Genomic DNA, 25,000 nt, shown 5'->3' with positions numbered 1-25,000 from the left:
GGCGTCTCCAGCTATCTTTTGCAGTCTTTGGGTTATAAAAACTAAAGTAGTTTTTGTTTTAATACTATGCTGTAATAAATTAATCTATGAGTAAAAATTCGTAAAGGGTATAAATAAAATATATATATATGTGATTGCAATGGCATAAAATACAACATGTAATGGGAATAAGTCCTTCTCCGGATCTGTTCGTGATTCTCCTCCGAGAGGCAACAGATTGCAGCCAAACACCCAGATAACGATCACAAGCAGGCACATCAGCCCAGGCCATCGAACAAACAAAAGAACGGGCCCGGACGAGATATCGCTGGACCTGAGCTCCTCCGCCCTGCCCGCCTGTGTTGGAGAAGTGTAAAAAAAACTAGACAAAGGAAGAGGAGCCAGCCGAGATAAGCCATCGGCTCCAGGATGGGTCCCACCACTCCACCCTAATGGCCCGGACCAAAATGATATCAAAAAGACATCCTGGACCTCTTTACATATGAGGAGCCTCTGCCCAGCGTCTATTGACTCTATTCTCCGGTGCCAGGAAATCTATTCTTCGAACAATCAAGAACCTCTTAGCGAAGGGTGCCTGCTTGGAATTTGGCCTCGGGACACAAACTTCCTATAAAAACCCAGGCCAAGGGACTCGCAGGCGTGGATTTGGGAGCACCTATACCTTGTGTATAGACCCTGTCCACCCAGCGCTGCGCTGCTCATTTTATTGTGGTTTTTTCTCGTTGTTCGAATTTATTATTGTTTTATAATAAATTTCTCTTTTATATAACCCGAAATTGCCTTTGCATTTATAACACAATGCTTTGATAGGCTTCTAATTTCCCAGAAGGGATTGGTCCCTTTTTCTGCACATTCGTAAAGGTTATATCCTTCGTGATGAATGCACCCTTTTTCCCTCTTCTCTAAGGATCAATATCTTAGGTTGGGCTCTTGGGGAACCCATTTAGTTCCTAGATTCTTCATTATAAGATATCTTTTGCATGCCATCCGCCCCACCAGGGTTCTATATCTTTTTCCGGTTTGTAGAATACAGTCTTCCCCAATTACCTTAGCCTTTAACTCCCATTTTTCCCTTCTCCTATACCCTGGTGTTCTTTGGCCTTCCCCAGTTCATTTTATGCTTAAAATTTCTCGAGGTTTTAAGCTAATTCCCTCCCAGGGCCAAATATCAGACATTTTAGTACTCCCACATACCCAACAATCAGTTATATTTAATTCCTTGCTGATCTTTTCAGCTGAATCAATGAACAAGTTCTTCCCACTCAAATTTTCCCATTCTTCATTTCCCACCCTCATGTCCACTCTTTTCTCCTTTACTACATCAGGTTCACCTTTTACTGGTTTGTTCATTTCAAAGCACAGCCAAGTATCCCTCATGGGACAGTCTCCCAAAAGACGTTCTCTAAAAGTGGCCGTATTTCTGGTAATCCAATATGTTTTTCTGTTTTCTTGGCACTCTTCTAATTGTGATTTGTTGTAGCAAGAAGGACTCAAGTTTGTGTGCACCCTTACCAGGGACCCTAGATTTTCCCCATCATACAAGGGATAATAACATTTCATGCAAGAGTCTGTCCCCATGGCATTGGTGAGGTGCATTGCTGTCACTAGACCTACATGAGCCTTGTGATGATCCTTTTAGGCTCCCTCCTGTCTGTGACTCCCAAGAGTCCAGCAGGAACCATGTTTGATCTCCCCTGGTCTTGCCTCTTGGGGTTTTCCTCACACTCTTTTGGGGGTCTGAGTCCAAGGCTTACAGCTTTATTATTTTTTTGTCCTTCTCCTTTTTACTGTTGTCGGTTTTGGTCTTGGGAAAAGCTGCCCAGGGAGGGATATAGTCTTGGCTAGGAAATTGGAGCCTTATTCGGGGGGGGAGGGGTTCTTTTACTTTTTCAAATAATAATAATAATAATAATAATAATAATAATAATAATAATAATAATAATAGTTACAAGTTAACCACAACTGGAAAACACTTTAACATTAGTTCACAGACTTTAAACACTTAACCACAAATGTTGCAGCCAAGAGAACACTTAACAACAACTGTTGTAATTCCAGTTCCTGGTTGGGGACTTCAGTCTCTGGGTTTCCTTCTTTAGGTTATTTTCAAGTCCTTGGTGTTGGGGACAACAGTCCAGTTAGAGAGATCTTTTTCGGAGTTTACTTCCCCATCTGGTGGTGCCACTGGTCCTTTAACTCGAGTCACGTGTGTCCACCCTTTTTCCCGGGTTCTCACAGCCATATGTGTGGTGAGTTGAACTTAGTAGGATCCTTCAAACTTTGGAGTGAGAGGAGAGTTAGCCCAAGATTTTACCAATACCCAATCCCCAGGGTTGATATGGTGTGTGTCTACCTCAAAGGGAGGAGTTTGAGGGAGATACCCTTTTTTCCTGAGGTTTTCTAAAGTTTTAACAACAGTTTCCAAATACCTTCTTGAGGTTTCTTCCCCTTCAGTATACTGGGCAGTGCTGTAAGGAGTAATTAGGAAGGGGAGTCCAAATAACATTTCATAGGGGGATACCCCTAAATCTGCTCGAGGTCGGGTTCTTATCTGTAATAAAGCCAAAGGGAAACATTTTATCCAATCTCATTTAGTCTCCAGAGTCAGCTTGGTTAAGGTCGTTTTTATGGTCTTATTCATCCGTTCTACCCGACCGGAGCTCTGAGGATGCCATGGGGTGTGTAACCTCCACTTTATCCCCAGGGCTTCAGTGGTTTCCTGGAGGACACGGGCAGTGAAATGGGGGCCTTGGTCCGAGTCTATGTTATTGATTAACCCATACCTGGGGACAATATGTTCCAAAAGTATTTTGACTACTACTCTCGCTCTTTCATTCCAAGTGGGAAAAGCCTCTGGCCAATGGGTCAGGTGATCTACGATCACTAGCAGGTGTTTGTATCCCTGTGCTAGAGGCATTTCTGTGAAATCAATTTGCACATTTTGGAAGGGTCTCTCCGCTAGTTCCCTCCCCCCTGGTACAGGTTTCGTCATCACTCGTTGGTTTACTCTTTGACACGTTACACAGCCCTGAGTGATGGCCTTTGCTATATCAGATGGCATCTGCTATGCAGATGTTCTCCCTCAAGAAATGGTCACATAGACCCTGCGTCCCCCAGTGTGTCAATTTGTGTATTTCATCCAATACCCTGCTGTTGCAGTCCGCAACTCCAGGATCTCATCCAGGGAAGCAGCAGGATTCTGGGGACCAGCATCAAACACCAACCGAGACGGGCTCCCGTTCATGAAACCATTTATTCAGCATGGGAACAAAGTCAGGTCCAGAACAGAGAGCCCCAAACAGAGACACAGCAGGGGTTTTTGAGGGACAGAACCCCCGAGGGTTTCCACCTTTGAGGGTGGAGTTCAGGGTCAGGGACCAGTAGAAGCACAGCAAGGGAGAACCCCCCAGGGACTCAAACCCAATCAGAACTCCTGGGCTGCCCTTCTCAAGGGGTTTGGGGTGGGACAATGTAACTCTTTGTCTCCCCTGAGGCTGCTGCCACATCTGCTCCTTTTTTATTTTTTTTTATTTTTTTTTTTTTTTTATTTTAATTAGGAGCTTAAAATGTTTCCAAACATATACCTTAAAATCTCACCTCCTCCACAGAGCACCCGCTTTGCTTTGTGGGACAACAAAAACTCAATAACAAAACACATTAAGCAAACAGAAAAAACAATATTGAAAACAAACATTTAAATCTCGGACCATGCTGGGCAAATTAAACAGTGATGGTACTTAATGCAAACATAATGGTTTTTTAGTTCAGTCTCTTGCAGTTTAGGATTCTCTTTGAGGAAGGGTGCAGCTCTTAGATCTCCTCTCACGAGGGGCAGAGTTCTCCGTTCTCCAGTTTCGGCTCTGGTTCCCATATGGGCATCGCCGCTTTAGATGATCTCGGTGAAACACTGGCTCTGGGAGCTCAGGTTCCAGTTTCGATCTCCCCGGAGGAGGTGTTGCCCAGGATGGAAAAGGCAGAGCCCCCAGGGGTGGAGCACCGAACAAAGGGGTGGGGGCGAAGCAGGAGTTACTGGGGGAAGGGAAGGTTCGGGGCTGGAAAAGAAGGAGCAAGGCGGGAAACAAGGGATCCCAGACCGCGTGGCCAGAGCCATCTTGGGATGGCGGGGGAGGCCGGGATGGACTTTCCTGGACCGGGAACGGGGGATATGGAAAGACAGGGGGTGAAGGAGGACACGGAATGACGGGCAGACGGCAGCAGACCCGCATCACTCTGGATGTTCTCCGTCCCTTGCCTGCCTTCAGAACAGGGATGGGATGGCAGAAAGACACCGGGGTGACGGGGAGTTGGCAGCAGCCCTGAGCCATCTTGGCTTTTTTCACCCTTTGTCCTGCCCTTAGGAACAGAGGAAAGGGGAAGGAACAGGGAGGTATACACCAAAAAAAAAAAAAAGGAACTTCACAGAAGACAAAAACAGTCCACCAGAAGAGCCATACCATCCAAAATCGTCCATAATGTTAATATAATCGTCCATAATATGTCTCGTTGGGTGATGTAAGGTGTCCCAGTGTCTGGTCTTGGCTCCCACACCTCCGTAAGCCCTTTTCTTCCCCATGCCCAAGGCACTCCCAACCCAGCCTACCTGCCAGGTACTCTCGAGTCCTCATTTCTTAGGCGGGGGTCTCGCCGGCTCTCAAGCCATCAGCCGGTGACTTACGAGGTGTCCATGGAGCCGGGTCCTGCTGTTCTCTTGCTTCACTGGATGCCACGCAATCTCTCACCATATGTTGCAGTCAGCAACCTCAGGATCTCGTCCAGGGAAGCAGCAGGATTCTGGGGACCAGCATCAAACACCAACCGAGACGGGCTCCCGTTCATGAAACCATTTATTCAGCATGGGAACAAAGTCAGGTCCAGAACAGAGAGCTCTGAACAGAGGCACAGCAGGGGTTTTTGAGGGACAGAACCCCCGAGGGTTTCCACCTTTGAGGGTGGAGTTCAGGGTCAGGGACCAGTAGAAGCACAGCAAGGGAGAGCCCCTCAGGGACTGAAACCCAATCAGAACTCCTGGGCCGCCCTTCACAAGGGGTTTGGGGTAGGACAATGTAACTCTTTGTCTCCCTGAGGCTGCTGCCACACCACAATAATATTTTTTCCCCTGATCTATCATGCTGAGCACCATGCAAGGCTGTAGAGAGGTCAAGACAACCTCTGTTTTTAAAACTCTGCCCTGCAGCTATTCCTTACAGTGCTGTCAGCAGGGAAGACATTTTGTCTTCTAAAACCTTACTTCTGATAGTTTTTCCTATCTGAAAACTATCTGGGCCAGGGGCAGCACCCAGGGACCTGCCCTGCCTGGGGGAACTTATACCTGGATCTTATAACTAAGTATCAGAAACAAGGGCACACACTCTGTATTCCAGACTCCAATGTTTTATTCTTATTCTTAATTTTCCATGTTTTAAGTACTACTACGTCTTCATCTACTTCAGCTTCTGCCTCTTCTTCCTAATATTCCTATTCTTATTCTTTATCATTTTTTGGTTTCTGGAGGGTCTTATGAAGGTTTTAATGGGGGGGGGAGGGGTGTTGGGTTTTTTTCTTTCCGATTACTACTTCCTAAACACAACTTTCTTTTCTTTTGTTAGAATTGTGTGTGTTGCAGTCCAGCAGGCCGCCGTCGTGTCCTGGGAGCAACACCTCCTGTCTGTGTCCATTCCTCATGGCCAAAGTGCCCCAGGATCAGCATGGAGTCCTTTCCGGAGGAGAGGAAATGGCTTTGGAGTCCAGCAGGGAGGAGCTGGAGCCAGTGTCCCTGCAAAGGGCCAAGAGCCATGTGGCTGTGGCCCTTGGGGACCCGGTGCAGGGGTGCCGCTGGCGGTGCCAGGCTGCCACTGGGAGCCGATGACTTTCCAGGTGCCTTCCCGGCCGGACGATGGGCCGGGATGCGGCGCTGAGCCCCGGCAGCGAGGGTCCCCCTTTGGGTGCCGCTTTGGGCTGCCGTGTGCCCTCGGGGAGCCGCCCCAGGGGTGCCGCAGAGCGGCTGGGGCCGACTCGGCCCGCAGGGCCAGCGCAGGCCGGGGCAGCCTGTGCGGCTCCCTCGGGGCGCTGGGCAGGCCGCGGGGCAGCCGCCATCTGCAGCCCGGCGCTGCTGGCAGCGGGCACTGATCCTGTGGCTGTGCCGCCAGGCAGGGGCAGCGGAAAAGCCCCCGCAGCCCCTGCAGCCCCCGCAGCGCCCACAGTGCCCACCTCAAGAGCGAGCGGCCTTTCCTGTGGGGAAGCGGCTGCCCAGGAGAAGAGACATCTTCCACCGTGGCTTGGGCTGCCAGAGGGCCAGGCCTGGCACAGAGTTGCTCTTGTGGGCACAGCTCGGGCTCCTGGCACTCCACCCAAGCTTCTCGAGGGACAGGCAGCAGGATTCCCTCTCGGGCTAAATCTGCCAGTCTCTGCTGCCTGGCCTCTTCTCCTTCCTCGTGCAGCTCCAGGACGCTCACCTCATCCCAGTCATCGTCCTCCCGCTGCCAGGCCTTGAGCTGGCTGCACAGGATGTCGCAGTATTCCCTGCTGTCCTGAGCCAGCTCTCCATCACTGTCATCATCCCAGCTGGACCTGGAGGATTTTCTCTTTGCTTTGCCTCCAGTCACCTCCTGGCGGCCATCCTGGCACAGCTCTTGCTTGTGGCAAGCTTCCCATTCCAAGAGTGCCCGGCGGCTCGTGCCTTCTCCTGGGGACAGCCGCTGCTCAGGAGATTCTTCCCAATCTGAGAATTCCTGACAGTGATTGCCGTCCGCCTGCCACGGCTCCTGCTCCCTGCACTCGCCCCACTCGGAGACAACTGGGGAGGGCTCTTGCTCCCTGCCCTCATCCCAGTCCCAGAAATGCCAGTAGCTCCCCCATACTTGGACCAGCTCTTGCTCAAGGCCTTCATCCCACTCAGAGAGCTCCTGGCAGCTCTGGGCTTCTCCTGGGGACAGCTGTGGCTCAGTGCAGGCTTCCCCTGGAGTCCCTTGCTGGAACTGGTTCATTTCTCCTCGGCAGAGCTCTGGCTCTTCCTCAGCGCAGGACTCCACGGCTCCTCTCCTCCCTCTGCTTGCCCTCTCAGCCTCCTCCTGCTGCTCCCTCAAGGCCTGGGCTCTCTGTGAGCCGGGCCAGGGCCTGGGGGGCTGGGACTTGGGCTTCGCCTTCTCCTCCTCCGTGCCTGCAGTCCTCTGGTGCACACAGGTACCTGGACACAGCCACTGTCCTGGGACTGACCCGGGCCCCACAAGCCCTTTATATACCCCCCAGTCGGGGCGGGGCTCTGCCATGTCACAATGGACTTTGGACACCGCAAGGTCCCGCGTCACCACGGGCCCTGACGCACCGTGCCTGTGTCACAAAGGCCACCCCGGCACCCCGTGCCTGTGTCACAAAGGGCACCCCGGCACCCCGTGCCTGTGTCACAAAGGCCACCCCAGCACCCCGTGCCTGTGTCACAAAGGCCACCCCGGCACCCTGTGCCTGTGTCACAAAGGCCACCCCGGCACCCCTTCAACAGCCCAAGGCACCAGGAGCGGCCTGGAGCAGCCCAGGCCTTGGGGGATTGCAGCCCCTTCTTCTGAGCCGCTCCTTCAAATGATCAGGAGCGGCTGGGGCCAAGTGACGGTGCAAAAGGAGACCGTGTGTGTCTTCGTTTGAAAGACAGGGGCCTGCTAAGGGAGGCAGGAGGCTCCTTTGCAATGGAAAATGTAAACCCCCTCCCTCCCAATTATTATCCCTTTGAAAGGCACTCTCTGGCAAAGATAGGAGGACAGGAAGAACAGTTTGTGCTGCTTTTGCATGAATTGCTATTTGGTGAGCAGGGAAGAAGCCCCTCATGGAAATGATTTTACTGAGAGGAGCTGCTAAGCGAGAGCTGCCTCTGTGCCAAGCAAAATCCAAGAGCTGGCTAGCTGTGGGAACTGACTACCTATTAAAGCATTTAAAAAGCTGCATCCACCTCTGTGAGATTGACATTTTGCAGACAGGCAAGCCAGGGAAATCTCTCTCTTGCTTCCACCTTTGAGGAGGTGCCCGGCTGCCGGTCGGGCCGGGCCCCGCTGCACTGCGGCCCTTGCAGTCGTGCTGACAGTGGCCACAACAATCCTTAAAGCTTCAGGGTCCCCTGACACACGGGCAACCGAGGAGGAAATTAAAGGAGCAGGTTCATTGGAGTCCCCAAAACCAACTGGAATAGGAAAATCAAGTAGGGATGAGGCCCATAAAGCCTGCGCAGCACAGGAGCAAAGTGCAAAGACCAGGCCTAGGGGCAGACACAACAATATCTAGGGGAGGTGTGAGGGCGCAGTCTGAGGGCATGGGTCCAGACACAGACTGGGGTTAGAAAGATGCAAAATACTGTGACGAATTACAACCAACTGGGGGAGAGATAAGGGAAGATTCTAGAAACATAACTTTCAGTGGGGTGACTTGATGAACGTATGAATTGCCATCAAGCCTTTGGCAAGTGCTTCCCAAGGCTTGAACTCAAAGCCTGCTGCTTCAGGGCTGAAGTCTTTCTGGCCCTGTGTCCCAGAAGGGCTGAATCGCACAGGCTCGGCCTGGCGGGGCCGGGCTGGCCCCGGCAGTGACCGGGTGGGGACGGGAGGCTGCGGGACCCCGGTTGAGGCTGGGCCGGACCACGGCTGCTCACACCTTGCCGAGCCTAAGCCGTGCCCCGCTGCCGGCCCCCGCTGAGCTGGAGTCCGCTGGGCTCCGGGAGGAGCTCCGGGTGGGTCCAGGCCCCCTCGGCCACGGCCTGTGCAGCACACGGTAATTGAAAGAAATTGGCCAGGAGACAAGACTCCTGTTTGATGCCTTTATTAGGATTCAGCTCTTGGGGTGGGGGGGGCCCAAGGGGTTGTTTGCATCCCGGCCATTCCCACACTGTCAGCTCTAAGGAGGAGACACAATTCAGCTTTGCAGCACACACTGCAGAGCTGGGGCTTCCTTCCTCATGAGAGTAGCCAGAGACCTGTCGTCCTGGTTTGCTGTCCAGGGCTGTCAGTCCTTTCCTGTCCTCTTTAGGTCATGGTGATGCAGGAAGATGGTTTCTAAGCAGGTTTAGGTGATGCAGGGAGATGATCTTGCATCATAGCTTGCTCAAATACATTTCCTTGTCCTTTTATTCCTCTGTTAGCTCATTGTTTTGGTGTCCTGCATGCCTTAGTTTGCATTTTATTCGGTTACACAGCTTCCTGGGAGTTTCTTTGTTCTAGTGTGGCACAGCGACCATGGGAGTTGCCTGGTTCTGTGGCATACCTTTCTAATGGGTTGCTTTTGTTAGTTGGATTTAGCCCCCATGGGAGCAGCTGTTTTACAAGGTAGCAGGGAAGTAAGGGAAAGGGTACAGGAATGCCTCATAAGAACATTTAAAACACTTCAGAAACTGGTAAGTAATTAATATTACTAATAACCATTGGAGTAAACAAGGGGTACAAGGTTTACAAATGGGATAAGAACATTAACTGTACCTAACTAAACACAGTATTTTATCCTGGGTGGATTTCTTGAGAGATTTTATTCATGACATGTGCCTGCAAGGATGCGGCACCTCTCTGAGCTGGGGGAGAGGCCAGGGCTGCACAGGGGGGATGTTGTTGGCAGCTCCATGAGGACGCTCTGGGACGCTGCCCTGGGGTGTCCAGCGCAGTGGGGATGGATCAGCCCCTACTCTGCTGCTCCTTCCCATCTCCCCCAGGGACCTTGCAGAGCCCCAGCCATGCTGTTTGCCCCCAGCCTGCCCACGGCCAGCCTGGGGCTGCTCACGGGGGTTTTCTGTGCTGAGCTTTGGCCTGGCCGTGTTCTTGAGAGAGCCTGGGCAAGGAGCCTGGAGCCCCCAGGCCCTGCCCTGAGGCGTCAGCGCTGCCCCAGCAGTGCCCATGGCCTGTCCCTGCTGCAGCCCCGGCACTGCCACCCCCAGGGCTGTGCCCGGCCCCGAGAGCACTCAGGCCCTGCAGCAACACCAGGGCCAGGAGGGCAGCGGGGCAGTGGCACGGGAGCAGCACTGGCAACACCAAGTGCTGCTGCTCCTGGCCACAGCTGCTGTGCCAGCACTGATCTGCCCCAGCTCTGCACACAGACACTGCTGCTGCAGCTCCAGAGAAAGGAACAAAAGGGGCATCTCTGGAGAAAACTTTGCTGGGAGATCCTTTAGTTCATTTAAAGCCATCAAGAGCACAGGCCCTCATTGACACAGTCTGTGGCAACAGGGATGGTGGAGGGAAACAAAATGAGAAATGGCACCAAAAATTACATTTTATTGAAGACAATTTTAAAACATAAAACTAAGTAAAAGAACCTCCAAAATGAAACCACCAAGAAGTATCAAAGATAAGTTTTATTACAAGTGATTTGCAGAAATGTGCCAGGAGTTTAATGTTTCCGAAACCATCCAGTCATCAGTGTCCACACTGCAGCCTTGAGCTCCTGGTTCCTCAGGCTGTAGATGAGGGGGTTCAGGGCTGGAGGCACCACCGAGTACAGAACTGACACTGCCAGATCCAGGGATGGGAAGGAGATCGAGGGGGGCTTCAGGTGAGCAAACATGATAGTGATGAGGAACAGGGAGACCACAGCCAGGTGAGGGAGGCAGGTGGAAAAGGCTTTGTGCCGTCCCTGCTCAGAGGGGATCCTCAGCACAGCCCTGAAGATCTGCATATAGGAGAAAACAATGAACACAAAACAGCCAAGTGCTAAACAGGAACTAACTGCAATGAGCTCAAGTTCATGGAGGTTTGATTGTGAACAGCAGAGCTTGAGGATCTGTGGGATTTCACAGAAGAACTGGCCCAGGGCATTGCCATGGCACAGGGGCAGGGAAAATGTATTGGCTGTGTGCATGAGAGCATTGAGAAAGCCACTGGCCCAGGCAGCTGCTGCCATGTGGGCACAAGCTCTGCTGCCCAGGAGGGTCCCGTAGTGCAGGGGTTTGCAGATGGACACGTAGCGGTCGTAGCACATGATGGTCAGGAGGAAATATTCTGCTGAGATGAAGAACAAAAAGAAAAAGACTTGTGCAGCACATCCTGAATAGGAGATGGTCCTGGTGTCCCAGAGGGAATTGTGCATGGCTTTGGGCACAGTGGTGCAGATGGAGCCCAGGTCAGTGAGGGCCAGGTTGAGCAGGAAGAAGAACATGGGGCTGTGCAGGTGGTGGCTGCAGGCTACGGCGCTGATGATGAGGCCGTTGCCCAGGAGGGCAGCCAGGGAGATGCCCAGGAAGAGGCAGAAGTGCAGGAGCTGCAGCTGCCGCGTGTCTGCCAATGCCAGCAGGAGGAAGTGGCTGATGGAGCTGCTGTTGGACATTTGCTGTGGCTGCACATGGGGACCTGTTCATGAAGAAAAAGAGCAGTGACAAATCAGGAGAGGCTGGGACTCACCCACCCTTGTTCCTGCTCTGGGAAAATCTTCACCCAGGTCCCTGACTGAGCTCCAGCTGTGCTGTCTGACTGTGCCAGGAGCAGCCAGGCCTGTGCCTGGGGACTCTCCAGGAGCCATCCCTGCCCTGCTGCCCTGGGTTTGTGGCCATGCAGGAGAGGGACAAGGCTGGAAATTCAGGATTTGTAAAGGAGAATCACTCCTAATGCAGAAGGGCTTGGTAGCATCTGCACACACACTTCTAATGTATGGCAGGATTTGGTTTTAGGAATTATTTTCCTACCCACAAATCATTCCTGGTTCTCTGAGGTCAGAAATCCCCAGCATTTCTGCTGCACTCAGAATTTCCCACTGAGAGATGTGAGAGGCAAAGGATTCCCTGTGGCTTAGGGAAGGTGAGGGGCTGAATGGGCTTGATCCCAACTGCCCTGGGTTTGCACCTTTGGCTGGAATCAGAGCACAATCTCACTCCTGTGTCACCCTGGCATAAACCAGACCCTGCCCAGAGCAGAGGGATCCCTGAATGTCTCACCCTCTCTAAAGGTCTCTGGGCAAGGTCTCAGCACCCCCCTCTGCCAAGGACACTCACGGCTCCCTTGGCAGAGCCAACAGCATTTCCTCAGCTGTGGCATCTCTGCCCTTCCCCGTGGGACATTCAGGGAACTCTGAGAGGCTCTGGCACAGATTTGCAGCCAGGAGAGCAGCTCAGAGCTTGGAAGGACACAGCAAGGAGATCCCCAGGTGTGCCCATGATGGGATCTCAGGGAGGGGGCTCAGCTCATTCCCCTTTGCCATGGACTGCTTTGCCCACAGCCCCACAGGTCACAGGGAAGCTGGGACACCCCATTCCCATGGACACACCTGCCTGGCAGCAATCCCAAGGGCAGGGCCTGACTCAGCTGCTGCAGATGCCAGAGCCTCACTGAGAGCCCCAGATACCAATGACAATATCAGAGCAGTGCATTTAGGCTGTTTAGGAGCCTCCCAGCAGAGAGACTGAGCACCAAACTTACAATTCTGGCATCTCTGTAAATGTTCCAACATTACTTTGCTGATCCTGGTGTGTCCCCTTCAACTCAGAATGTTCTGTGATTCTGGGATTACAATTCCTCTTCTGCTTCTATCGTCCCCTTTGTTGTCTATAATCAAAAGAGAAAAAAAACCCAAACCTCTGCAACAGTATTAGAATAGTAAAGTAAAAACCAGACCTTTATTGGAAACTTCCAGGTGTCCCAGTAGGGATGAGGCACACCCAGCCCCTTATTTCAGCAATTTATTAAGATTAATTAATTAGGATATTTAACAGAAACATTCAATAGGAGATTCAGCTGCCCCAGTTACACACCCCTGAGACAATCTATTAGAGTAGGTCCAAGGGTTTCTTTGCCCCACTTTTTGTTATGACTGCTCACATTCTGGTTACAAAACAAAATGCTCTTCTTGTAGCTCCTCTTTCTGATGATAAGACAATATGGTATTTCAGAAATGTATTTAGAAGGTCAGTTTATTGTTCTAAAATCTAAGAGAATGTTTAGGAAACAGAGTTAATTAATGATAATAATTATATAAGTATATAGTAGTAGTTTGAGTTAATTAAGGATTATAATTTTACAACTATATAATAGTTTACAGATCTAAAAAATTATTAAACATATATAAAAAGCAAAAATATTTTTGTCATCATCCCAGCTTTCCCACCCTGCTTAAAGCAAGACATTGAAAACAGTCTCAGGAAAGCTCCTGATCTTTACATCAATCCCAGGCTCACCTTCTTTTGGGAAGTGTCCTCTGGAGCTGTGCCCAGGCAGGACTGGAGCTGGGAGCAGCCCTGCCCCACACAGCCCCTCTCAGCAGCAGCCCCTGCCCTGCTCAGGGTGGCTCCTTCCCCCCACAGCTTCTCCCCAGCGCTGGGAGCAGCTCCCCGGGCCGGCTGAGAGCTGTCCCTGGCAGGCAGCAGAGTCCCTGCCCCAGCACAGCGCCCTGGGCTGCAGGACCCTGCTCTGCAGGACAGCCCTGGGCACCCCTGGCTGCTCTGCACAAGGGACAGGCAGAGAATGTACTCACAGGGTCTGTAGGCACTGGCATGTTCCAGCTTGAGGAGATGCCTCCAGGAGCTGCAGCTGCATTGTCCTGCAGCCAGAGGCTTCCTGTGCCAAGGGCTGGCAGGGATTCTGCCCCAGGCACTTCTCAGCCCCTTCCCAGCCCTGACTGATTGAAGCTCTCTGTGCCTCTGGGCTGTGGCCAGGGTGGCTGCAGGCAGTGCCCCAGCCCTGCTGGGCTGGCAGAAGAGCTGCTCAGCAAGAGAAATGTGCTTTTGAAGCTCTTCTTGGTTTCCAGGAGCTGCCTCTGTGCCAGGAGCCCGGCCCAGCTCAGCAGCACAGACACAGCAGCAGGACTTTAATGAGCCTCTTGGGGCTTTGTGCTGAGGCCCTGAACATCAGTCCCTGACAGGGAGGGGAAGAAAGCTCTCAAGAACTCCAAGTCAGAATCCAACTCCAAAGTTTCTTTCACTTTTAATGGGTCCCACTGAGGGATGTGACTGAGAAAGTGTCCCCAGGCCCCAGGCAGAGCAGAGAACTGGAGGCACTGATGACAGCTGGGGACAAAGAGAAGCCAAGGCTTGGTGACCTGGGCCACAGCAGCCAAAGCTGTGCCAGCAAGGGCTGTGAGGAGACACCTTGTCCTGAGGCCCTGGGGCCTCCTGGCACAGCCCCAGCAAGGCTGGCCACTGTCACCCCCTTGGCCTGCCCTCAGCACCCCCCCTAGCCCACATGCCAGTGGCCTCAGGGATCTGCTGGAAGGAGTCCCTGGGGAGCCTTGCTCAGGAATGGCCCTGGGGGCTCCTTCATGCTCCCAGGGACTGCAGCTTTTTCAAAGGACTTTGGCTTTTGCCTTGGAGTCTCTGAGACCTTTGTGCAATCCTGGCTTCCAATTATCTGCTGTAATTAGTCCCTTGAGAGGCTTTGTCAGCAACAACACTCAGTGGGGCTCATTAATGCTTCAAGGTACTTCAGGTTCTTAAGGCACTTTCCTTTTTCCTTCCCACCCTGAGTCTCTGAGAAGTTTGTGCAATCCTGGCCCCAATTATCTGCTTTAACGAGTCCCTTGGGAGCTTTGCATTGACACTCAGTGGGGCTCATCAATACTTTGAGATACTCAGGGCTTTTCCAGCTACTTTGGATTTTCCTTCCCACACTGAGTCTCTGGGAGGTTTTTGTGCAATCCTGGCCTTCAGTTCTCTCCTCCAAGGAGTCCATGAGGAGCCTGTGTTGGGGATGGACCTCAGTGGGACCCATTAATGCCTGGAGACACTTTGGGTTTTTCCTCTGACTTGGGCTCCTGGAAAGGTTTGTGCAATCTCCTCTCAGGCCCTGAGGTTCAAGGGCTCAGCTCCAAATGCACCACGGGGCTCATTAGGATCAAGCAAATCCTAACAAACCATGGCTGTGCCTTGATTTCCCTCTGGTCTGGTGCAATTCTTAGGAAAGTTTCCTACAATAGTTATGGAGAAATAGTTCAAAGAGCTTCTAAGAAATATCTGTTCCTATTTTAAAGGGTATATTTTATTCCTGTTCTCTTTAGAGCAGAGGTGATTGCAGCATTCAGTGATGGATATTGATCCAGGGTCTCTCCTAAGGAGGTCTGGCCAGGTCAGAGAAGCTGTGCCTTGAGGGCTGACCCAGTGGGGACAACCTTGCTCCACATTCCCCAGCCCCATCCTGTCTCTCCTCACTCCCCTGGGACCTGCTTTGCTCACAGAACTGGCTGCACTCAGGCAAAGAGGGGTTTTCCTTCTTTGATTTTAGCAATCTAAAACTGCTGAGTTTCCCCACGGAAAACAGACACCCTCCTCAAGTGTGTGCCAAGCCCAAGGTGCCACCAAGGAGGTTCCCCTTCCCCAAGGCAGAGCCACACAAGGAATGTTTCAGACACACAGGGAGTTCTACAATAAACACAACCCCAGAGTTGGCTGAAGGCAGAATTAGAGCAGCTGCTGAAGGACAGACAAGCTTTGAACTCCTTGCAGCTGAAAGCACCAAGTGGGTTGTTGGGAGGTGTGTGAGTGAGGCAAGAGTGAGGGAAGGGAAATGCAGAGAGCCCTGGGAGTGTTTCTGTGCAGACAGGCTGCTGCAAGGGCAGCGTTGGACTTCTCTGGGGGGAACTGTGAGGGAGGTTGGGGCAGAGTGACCTCCCCAGTGACCTCGAGATGTCACACAGCCACCTGGGATGTCACAGCCCACTCAGTGGTGTCACACAACCTGCTCTGGGATGTCACACCACATTTCTGTGATGTCACTTCTCTTCCTATATGCCACAAAACCACCTCATGATGTCACATAGCCTCCTGTGATATCACACAGCAACATTTGATGTCATAGTTCACTCTGTGATGTCACAGTCAGTATTGTGATGTCATACAACCTGTCCTGAGATGTCACATGGCTCTTCTGTGATGTCACTGCCCACTCCTGGATTTCATATCACAACCATGTGGTGTCACAGTCTGCTCAGTGATGTCACAACCCTCTCTGTGATATTCTTTATCTAACCTCTGGTGTCATAGTCCTCTCTCTGATATCACCACCCACTAAGTGATATCACCCAGACCATGCTGTGATGTCATGCAGCCACACTACAATGTCACAACCTGCACTGTGATGTCACAGATCCCCTCTATGATGCTGTAGCTGCTCAGTGACCTCACACAACAAACTCTGTCATGTCCCAGCCCCAGCTGTGACCTCACACAACCCACTCAGAGCTTTCACACAGCCCCTTTCTGACATCACAGCTGCTCCGGGGCTCCAGGACACAGCCACAGAGGTGCTGCTGTGACACAGCCCCCTCTGGCACATCCCACAGCCCCTGCCAGTGCTGAGCCCCTGGCTGCTCTGTCTGGGCCTGCTCTCTGTGTCCCTGAGCTGCCCTGACAGGGCCCCAGCCCTGCTGGGCTGTGCTCAGGAGCTGCTCCTGGCCAGAGCTGTCTCCCTGTTGCTATGGTCTGTTCCCATGGCAACATCTGACCCATTGTTATGGTCTGTTTCCATGACAACGATCACAGCCCCTGTTGCTATGGTCAGTCCCTCGGCAGCTCCATGGAGACCCCATGCCAGGGGTGGTTGCCATGGACACCAGCTCAGGCCTGGAGCCAGAGCCCGTTGCCATGGCAACCATTTGCAGTCCCATCCCCAGGCTCATGGGATCACAGAGTCACAGAATTGGCTGAGTTGGGAGGGAGCCATGGGGATCCTCCAGTCCAACTGCTGGCCCTGCACAGGACACCCCAACAATCCCAGCCTGGGCCTGGCAGCGCTGGCCAAACGCTGCTGGAGCTCAGCCAGCCCTGGAGCTGGGAGCCTTCCCTGGGGAGCCTGTTCAGTGCCCCAGCAGCCTCGCGGGAAAAACCTTTTCCTCACATCCAGCCTAAACCTGCCCGCCTCAGCTCCAGCCGCTCCCTCCACTCCTGTCCCTGGGCACCAGAGGGAAGAGGTTCCCGCAGCCCCCAGCCAGGGACCCGCTCCCAAGGCTGCTGCCATGGCAACCAGGCCTGGCACCAGCTGGGATGCTCGGTTTCCACGGGCTGGGCTTCAGGAATGGCATTCCCCAATTTCCTGCTCCTGCTGAAACCGCGCTGCTGCTCGCTTCCCTCCCACCTCCCATGGAAAGCACAAAAGACAAAGATCCCAGGCTGGGATAAGAACAATTTATTGAGAACAGCAACGGGATAAGGAACAAACAGACACAGAAATACATTTCGTAACAGAAAGGATAAGACAAACCATTCACAGGGAAAACTAAACCACCACCGACTGTTTCTTCCTGGACATGCATTTCCTCCTGCCAAGAAAGGACACCCTTCTACTCTGGTGAGAGAGAGGGAGTCTTTTTCCTGCCCCTGGCAATGACCTGAGATGGGATGGAATATAATGACAGGGACATGGTCAGACTCTCATGTTCTTCAATCCCACATCATGTCATTGCCATGGGCAGGAAAAGGTACAGGTGTCTTCCCAGCATGGATCACAGGGAACATGGATCACCAGGTCTCTTCCCAATGTCAGTCTTCCAATGCAGGATGAAGCTGGAGCAGCGCACGAAGCTCTTCCTGCATTTGGACCACTCGCAGGGCTTCCCTTACTGGTGCTTCTGTTGGTGTCTGGTCAAGTGAGAGCTCTGGGTGAAGCTCTTCCCACACTGTGCACACTTGTGGGGCCTCTCCCCAGTGTGGATGCGCCGGTGCCTGATGAGGTGGGAGTTTTGCTTGAAGCCCTCCCCACAGTCGGGGCAGCGGAAGGGCCTCTCATCCGTGTGAATCCGCTGGTGCAGGAGGAGATTGGAGCTGCTCTGAAACCTCTTCCCACACTCCCCACACTCGTAGGGGCTCTCCCCAGTGTGGATGCGCTGGTGACGGACGAGTTGGGAGCTGCAGCTGAAGCCCTTCCCACATTCCCCACACTCATAGGCCCATTCCCCAGTGTGGATCATCTGGTGGCAGATAAGGCGGTTGCTCTGGCTGAAGCTCTTCCCACACTCCAAGCACTTGTAGGGCTTCTCCCCATCCTGAAGCTGCTCATGGACCACCAGCTCAGAGCCCTGACTGGATCTCCGGCCGCCTTCCCGGCACAGGGTGGGTCTTTCCTCCTCAGAGCACCCTGGGATGGCTTTGGAGCCCCTCCTCCTGCGGGATCTCTGGAGCTTTTCCTCCCCGTTGGATTCCTGAGCCATGGAGCTGCTCAAATCAGCCTCTTCCACGAGGTTCTGCTGTGGGGATTTGTCCTCCCTGGTCTCCATCCTCAGCTCCTTGTCTGGGGGAGGAAGGACAAGGAGAGGATGGGATTTGCCTCCGTGCCAGAGGGAAGGGGAAGGAGATCCCCCCAGTGCGTCCCCGGCAGGACGGCGTCGGCAGCGGGGTTGTCCTGCAGCCGGGGGCCAGGCTGGGCTGGGAGATGGAGCAGGAGAGAGGGGGAAAGGGGCACTGACTTCCTCCTCACCTGCCTGGGTGTCCTGGGGCATCTTCCTCTTCCTCACAGCCTGCTTCTCCATCTGGCCAAAGTTTGGGATTGGAAAATCCTGGTTTAGGAGAAAACAAGGAATGAGCACATGGACTCTGATGGTACTTCTTACCAAGTCCATATTTAGAAGTCATTGGGGCATCTGCGGTGCCTTGGTTTGAAAGGAAAGATGTTTGCTAAGGAAAGCAGAAACCTCCATTTAAATTGATAAAAATGTAAACATCCCATCCCCTCCGAATTCTTATAATCTTGAAATCAAAGTGCTCTCAGGTAATGATCTGGGAATAGGAACAATATTTTTTTTTCTAAAGAAAGGAAAATGAAAATTCAGCAGTACAAAAAAAACCCAACAACAAATAGACAACCCACCAACAGAGTCAGAATACAACCTTACATCCAGTTCGTCAGGGTGCTGGTAGCAGTCTGATTAAATGGTGGCTGCAGTCCTCCTGGAGTGACTGATGTGGTTCTGTTGAAGCAATGATCCCATAGAAGATTGTAGCTTACCTCTGAAGTTCCAGTGCTGTAGATGGGTCTGGTCTCTCCTCTGAGAATCCAGTGGAGAAAGACTGCCTCTGGTGTTCTGATTATAAGATTATATCCATGCAGGAATGCTTGGCTCCTCCCCCTGGGTGGAGCATCTCACAATGGGATGATGTCATTTTATCAGTCCTGCAGTGAGACTCAATGGCCCATTAACAGAAGATATCTCACTGGAGGAAGGATGGGTGGTGGAAGAGATAAAGAACCCTGCCCCACCTGGTTTTAATGGCTGGCCCATTAACAGAAGATATCCCCCAGTTATGAGGGATGGGTCATGGAGAAGATAATGAAAACTGCTGTACCACTTTTTAACAAATGGTGATAGAAAACATGCTTTTGGTTACATCTTGCATTGCAACCCAGGACATGGAGTCCATATGAACCCCCCAAAAACCAAGATGCAGTCCTGAAAATGCCTTCCATGAGTTCCTCGTCTCTGGTCTCACTCCTTTGGTGTTCAGGGGTTCCTCCCTGTCCCAGCTGCTGGGGGTCATACTTGTACTTTGGGTCCCTTGTCTGCTCGGTCCTTGAGCTCTTCAGGCTGCTGGGCGTGCCAGGAATCAAAAAAGTTCCCCCTGTTTCCATCTCCCCACTTAGGGATGCTGGGATCCCCCAGTATCCCTCCAAGGGGCATTTTCCACTCATCTTTGGGGTTCTTCATTCTCCAAACATCCCCCCCCAAAAAACACAACCCAAGAAGGACCCCCCACGATATCTGGGCCGAGCTCTCCCTCCCCGGTCACCTGTGGGATGGGAGGTGATGATCCCAGAGTTGGGGGGGCTGTGAATTCAGGGAGTGCTTGACCTCGTGGTTCCTTCTTTCTCTGATCCTCCTTTGTCCCTCCTTCAGACTGATGAAGCTGCTCAAGGAGTCAGAAGCAAAACTCCAAGTCCCTTGGAGCATCAATCAGCCCCACTGAGGGCAGGGACTGCCAAAGGCTCCCCAGGGACTGGTGAGAGCAGATCCTGGAGGCCAGGATTGCCAGGAACCAAAGGCTCTGAGCAGGGAACTGCAATGCTGAGCAAGCCCTGGCTGGGTTGGAGGAAGCAGAAAGGCCAAGCCCTGAGCCCAGGCCTGGCCCAGCAGGGCCTGTCCCTCACGGGTGGCTCGGGGCTCTTTGTGGGGCAGTGGGATGTGAGGGGCAGCAAGGACAAATGCCATAAACCTGTGTGACACTCCAGATCATTATGGAACCAAGGGGCCAGTGTGACACCATGGGAAGTTGTGGAACCAAGGGGATTGTTGTGGCACTCTTGGGCCCATGGAACCAAGGGACCATTGGGACACTCTGGGGCCTTATGGAAACAAGAGGCCACTGTGAGCCTGCAGGGCTGTAACACCCCAGAACACTTCAATGCTGGTGGTAACCAAAGGTTCCTGTGCTTGAATTTGGTGCACAGGAGAAACAACAACCAGATCTTCTCAACATGGACAGATGCAAAGAATATTATTGGTAGGAAGGGACCCACAAGGACCACCAAGTCCAGCTCTTAATATAATGGCCCACACAAGGACTGAACCCACAAACTCGGTGCTGCTGGCACCATTCTCTGACCAACTGAGCTAAGAAGTCAAAATGACACAAAATTCTACTGGCAAAATATAGACAGTCAAGAAATTTTGGCAAAGGGTTTAATACAACATCCAACTGAACATAAAACTCTTACCATAGCATTAACTTTGCAAACTTAGCTCATTTAACCTAAAAAGTGTTAACCCTTAAGATGTTATCTATCCAAAAATGTTCCAGATACATAGGATTAGAAGGAGAAGAAATAGAAAACAGAAGGACAGAAGATCTACAGAAAAACACTTCCAGGATGATCCCAGTCACTCCCACTACAATCTCAGTCACCCCCAGTATGAGCTGTTGCACCCAGCCACCCCTAGTATGGTTCCAGTCACACCCAGGCCCTCCCAGTATGATTCGAGTCATGGCCAGAGTGACTCCCTGTCACTCCCAGGATGGGCCCAGTTGCTCCCAGTCACCTCCAGCATGGTTCCAGTCCCAGCCAGCACCTTTGCAGTCACTTCCAGTATGATCCCAGCTAGTTCCAGTAGGATCCCAGTATGACCCCAGCATGGGCACAGCTGCTCCCAGGATTATCCAGCATGGTTCCAGTTGTTCCCATTTACCTGCACTGTGGTTTCAGTCTCTCCCAGTCTATCCCAGTTGCTCTCAATCACTCCTCAGGTGTTTCCAGCCTGATCCCAGTTGCTCCCAGCCACTCCCAGTCACCCTGAGTGCAGTCCCAGTTGCTGCCAGTATGGTCCCAGTCTTGCTCAGCATGGCCCAACTGCTCCCACTGTGATCCCAGTAGGATGCCAGTTACCGTCAGGATGGTTCCAGTCACTCCCTGTTCCTCTCTGTGTGATTCCAGTTGCACCCAGTTGGCCCCAGTATAGTTCCAGTTGCTCCCCAGATGATCCCAGCTGCTCCCTGCATGGTCCCAGTTATGCCCAGCTGGAGTTGCCCCCAGTGTAGACCCTGTCACTCCCAGTTGCTCCCAGTTGTCCCCAGCATGGTTCCCATTGTTCCCAGTGTGTTCCCAGTCATCCCCAGTATGATCACAGACACTCCCAGTATATCCCAGCTGCCCTCAGCATGTCCATAGCCATTCCCAGACACTCCTAGTAATCCCAGTTAGGTGCTTGTTATCCCAGTATGATCTCAGGCCCAGTATATCCCAGTCGAACTGGGATTCACTCCCTGAATTCACAGCCCCCTCCCACCTGTGGGATCATCACCCCCCCATCCCACAGGTGACGAGGGAGGGGGAGCCCGGCCCAGATATCCTCGGGGGTTCCTGGGTTGGGTTTTTGGGGGTGATGATTAGAGAATGAAGAAAACCAAAGCTGAAAAGAAAATGCCCTTTAGGGGGACATTTGGGGTTCCCAGTGGCAGCTGCCAGCAGAGGCAGCCTGGAGGAGCAGAGCCCTGTGTCCCCGAGGACCCCAAAGTGGGGAGCCCAGAGAGGGGGAGTGCCATGATTTGTGGGACCCTCAATTGCATAGAGAGGGGCAGGGGGGTCTCCTTGGTCCCCCTGCACCCCCAAGAAGGGAATAAGGGGAGCAGGGACCCTGGGACCCCAAAAACTTCCAGCATCCCTAAGTGGGGAGATTGAAATGGGAAGAACTTTTCAAATTCCTGGCACTCCCAGCAGCTAGAAGAGGTCAGGGACCAAGTAGACAGGGGACCCACAGTACAAGCATGACCCCCAGAAGCTGGGACAGGGGGAAACCCTGAACACCAAAAGGGAGAGAACAGAAATGGGGAACTTCTGGAAAGCATTTTCAGGGCCAAATTTTGGTGGTGTACAATTTTTATGTACCCCATGTCTTGGGTTGCAATGCAAGATGCAACCAAATGTATGTATTCTATCACCATGTTAAAAACTAGAGGAGCAGTTTTCTTTATCTCTTTCATCACCCATCCCTCATAACTGGGGGATATCTTCTGTTAATGGGCCAGCCATTAAAACCAGGTGGGGCAGGGTTCTTTATCTCTTCCACCACCCATCCTTCCTCCAAGGGGATATCTTCTGTTAATGGGCCATTGAGTCTCACTGCAGGACTGATAAAATGACATCATCCCATTGTGAGATGCTCCAGCCAGGGGGAGGAACCAAGCATCCCAGTCACTCCCAGTCACTCCCACTACAATCTCACTCACTCCCAGTATTTGCTGTTACACCCAGTCACCCCTGGTATGGTTCAAATCACTCCCATATCCTTCCAGCATGATTCCAGTCATGGCCAGAGTGACTCCCTGTCACTCCCAGGATGGGCCCAGTTGCTCCCAGTCACCTCCAGCATGGTTCCAGTCACAGCCAGCACCTTTGTGGTCACTTCCAGTATGATCCCAGCTAGTTCCAGTAGGATCCCAGTATGACCCCAGCATGGGCACAGCTGCTCCCAGGATTATCCAGTGTGCTTCCAGTTGCTCCCATTTACCTGCACTGTGGTTTCAGTTTCTCCCAGTCTATCCCAGTTGCTCCTAGTCACTTCTCAGATGCTTCCAGGCTGATTCCAGTTGCTCCCAGCCACTCCCAGTCATCCTGAGTGCAGTTCCAGTTGCTGCCAGTATGGTCCCAACATGGCCCAACTGCTCCCACTGTGATCCCAGTAGGATGCCAGTTACCCTCAGGATGGTTCCAGCTGCTCCCTGTTCCTCCCAGCATGATTCCAGTTGATCCCAGTTGGCCCCAGTATAGTCCCAGTCACTTCCCAGATGATCCCAGCTGCTCCCTGCATGGTCCCAGTCATGCCCAGTTGGAGTTGCCCCCAGTGTAGACCCTGTCACTCCCAGTTGCTCCCAGTTGTCCCCAGCATGGTTCCCATTGTTCCCAGTGTGTTCCCAGTCATCCCCAGTATGATCACAGACACGCCCAGTATATGCCAGCTGCCCTCAGCATGTCCATAGCCATTCCCAGACACTCCTAGTAATCCCAGTTAGGTGCTTGTTATCCCAGTATGATCTCAGGTCCAGCATATCCCAGTCAAGCTGGGATTCACTCCCTGAATTCACAGCTCCCCCATCCATGGGATCAACACCCCCCCTATCCCACAGGTGACGAGGGAGGGGGAGCCCGGCCCAGATATCCTGGGGGCTTCCTGGGTTGGGTTTTTGGGGGTGATGATTGGAGAATGAAGAACACCAAGGCTGAGAAGAAAATGTCCTTTAGGGGGACATTTGGGGTTCCCAGTGGCAGCTGCTGGCAGAGGCAGCCTGGAGGAGCAGAGCCCTGTGTCCCTGAGGACCCCAAAGTGGGGAGCCCAGAGAGGAGGAGTGCCATGATTCGTGGGACTCTCAATTGCATAGAGAGGGGCAGGGGGGTCTCCTTGGACCCCATGCATCCCCAAGAAGGGAATAAGGGGAGCAGGGACCCTGGGACCCCAAAAACCCCCTGCATCCCTAAGTGGGGAGATGGAAATGGGAGGAAGTTTTCAAATTCCTGGCACTCACAGCAGCCAGAAGAGGTCAGGGACCGAGTGGACAGGGGACCCACAGTACAAGTGTGACCCCCAGCAGCTGGGACAGGGGTGAAAGCCTGAACACCAAAAGGGAGAGAACAGAGATGGAACTAGAACTCCTGGGAGGCATTTTCTGGGCCAGATTTTGGTGGTGTAAAATTTTTATGTACCCCATGTCTTGGGTTGCAATGCAAGATTCAAACAAAAGCATGTATTCTGTCAACATCTGTTAAAAACTAGAGGAGCAGTTTTCTTTATCTCTTTCATCACCCAGCCCTCATAACTGGGGGATATCTTCTGTTAATGGGCCAGCTGTTAAAACCAGGTGGGGCAGTGTTCTTTATCTCTTCCACCACCCATCCTTCCTCCAGTGAGATATCTTCTGTTAATGGGCCATTGAGTCTCACTGCAGGACTGATAAAATGACATCATCCCATTGTGAGATGCTCCACCCAGGGGGAGGAGCCAAGCATTCCTGCATGGATATAATCAGAGCATCAAACCACCACAGGCAGTCTTTCTCCACTGGATTCCCAGAGGAGAGACCAGACCCATCTACAGCACCGGAACTTCAGAGGTAAGCTACAATCTTCTATGGGATCATTGCTTCAACAGAACCACATCAGTCACTCCAGGAAGACTGCAGCCACCATTTAATCAGACTGCTACCAGCACCCTGACCAACAGGGTATCAGGTTGTATTCTGACTCTTTCAGAGTGCTGTTTTTTTTGTGGGTTTTTTCTATTGTACTGCTGCATTTTCATTTTAATTTCTTTAGTAAAGAACTGTTATTCCTATATTTTTATCTGGGATCACTTTGAAATCAAGATTATAATAATTTGGAAAGGGCTGTTGCTTACATTTTTATCAATTTCAATGGAGGCTTCTCCTTTCCTTAGTAAACACCTTTCCTTTTAAATCAAGACACCCCAGATTCCCAGTGACTTCTAGACAGGGACTTGGACAGAGGGACCTTCAAACTCAACGTGCTCATTCCTTGTTTTCTCCCAAACCAGGATTTCCCCATCCCAAACTTTGGCTGGATGGATGAGAAGGCTGCAAGGAAGAGGAAGATGCCCCAGAACATCCAGGCAGGTGAGCAGGAAGTCAGTG

The 25,000-nt window shown here is 52.2% G+C and overlaps 1 protein-coding gene across 1 annotated transcript; it reads right to left on the bottom strand.

The window, feature by feature from the left end:
• Positions 1-10,215: 10,215 nt before the first annotated feature.
• Positions 10,216-14,217, bottom strand: LOC111945524 (olfactory receptor 14J1-like). The gene is made up of 3 exons (XM_086874783.1): positions 13,420-14,217; positions 12,369-12,494; positions 10,216-11,306 (listed from the first exon to the last, which is right to left on the bottom strand). The coding sequence occupies exons 2-3, from the start codon at positions 12,397-12,399 to the stop codon at positions 10,351-10,353; spliced, it is 987 nt and encodes a 328-aa protein (XP_086730909.1). The 5' UTR covers positions 12,400-12,494; positions 13,420-14,217; the 3' UTR covers positions 10,216-10,350.
• Positions 14,218-25,000: the final 10,783 nt, after the last annotated feature.

Source organism: Cyanistes caeruleus, unplaced genomic scaffold (genome assembly GCF_971803275.1).
Source record: "Cyanistes caeruleus unplaced genomic scaffold, bCyaCae1.hap1.1 HAP1_SUPER_30, whole genome shotgun sequence".
In the NCBI taxonomy this organism is placed as follows: Eukaryota; Metazoa; Chordata; class Aves; order Passeriformes; family Paridae; genus Cyanistes; species Cyanistes caeruleus.
Note: the sequence above shows the minus strand (reverse complement) of the source record. Positions and strands in the feature narration are given on the sequence as shown.

Excerpts from the sequence above, each read along its gene's own strand:
- LOC111945524 (XM_086874783.1), bottom strand. The coding sequence starts at position 12,399 with ATGTTGGAACATTTACAGAGATGCCAGAATT. Across the intron at positions 11,307-12,368 it reads TTTACAGAGATGCCAGAATT|GTCCCCATGTGCAGCCACAG; the intron begins GTAAGTTTGGTG and ends CTTCATGAACAG.